At 68.2% G+C, this 666-nt stretch overlaps 1 protein-coding gene across 1 annotated transcript in view; it reads right to left on the bottom strand.

Annotated features, from left to right (window-relative positions):
- Nucleotides 1-214, bottom strand: part of LOC106733149 (uncharacterized) — a 132378-nt gene extending 132164 nt beyond the window's left edge. The window contains exon 1 of the mRNA XM_027773890.1: nt 128-214. Within this exon, the coding sequence (XP_027629691.1) occupies nt 128-166 (39 nt within the window). The 5' untranslated portion in view covers nt 167-214. The remainder of the gene's footprint in view (nt 1-127) is intronic.
- Nucleotides 215-666: the final 452 nt, after the last annotated feature.

Genomic DNA, 666 nt, shown 5'->3' with positions numbered 1-666 from the left:
GATGCCCCAGCCCCTGACTCCATGCCCAGCGGACTGTCCAGGGCGCAGCAGAGCACTCCCGCTCTCCTCCCCACGCGCGGCGGGATATCACTATCCCCACCGCGGGCTCAGCGACGCCGGATCTCACCTTGAAGAAGCTCCGGAGGAAGTGCACGACGCTGAGCATGGTGGCCGCGGGGCGCCAGGGGCCCGCCACCTCTCGACTAGCTGCGCGGCGGAGTCCAGGCTCAGGGAAAGCCACCCTGCGCCCCGCCTCGGGTCCGCCCCCGGGGTCCGCCCCAGTGCCCGCCCCCGACCTCAGACGCCCCGCCTCCCCGAACCCGGCCTCCCTCGGCACTTTGCGAATCCCTAGGACTCGCCCGGGGGCCTGCCTTTTTTCACCGCCAGACTTGGGATGCGCAGATACACGTTGGAGGCGCCCACCGACACAGCTCGGAGCCTCAGGGAACCCTCAGCCCTGGGGCTTGCCCCGCCCGCAGCCGATCTCCTGGGTCACACGGAGTCTAGGACTTTTCCAAAAATTCGAGCAAGTGAACAAGCACCTTGCACACACGTGACACTCAGGCGCGCTTTGCCACGCTGCGCAGCGCTGGCCCCTCGGTCTCCGCTGCACCCGTTCCCAGACTCTGTGTCCCCCACCCCTGGGAAGAGGACTGCCTTCTTTCT

This window comes from Tupaia chinensis, unplaced genomic scaffold (assembly GCF_000334495.1).
Source record: "Tupaia chinensis unplaced genomic scaffold, TupChi_1.0 Scaffold000386_1, whole genome shotgun sequence".
NCBI lineage: Eukaryota > Metazoa > Chordata > Mammalia > Scandentia > Tupaiidae > Tupaia > Tupaia belangeri.
This window is presented reverse-complemented; position numbering and strand designations above follow the sequence as displayed.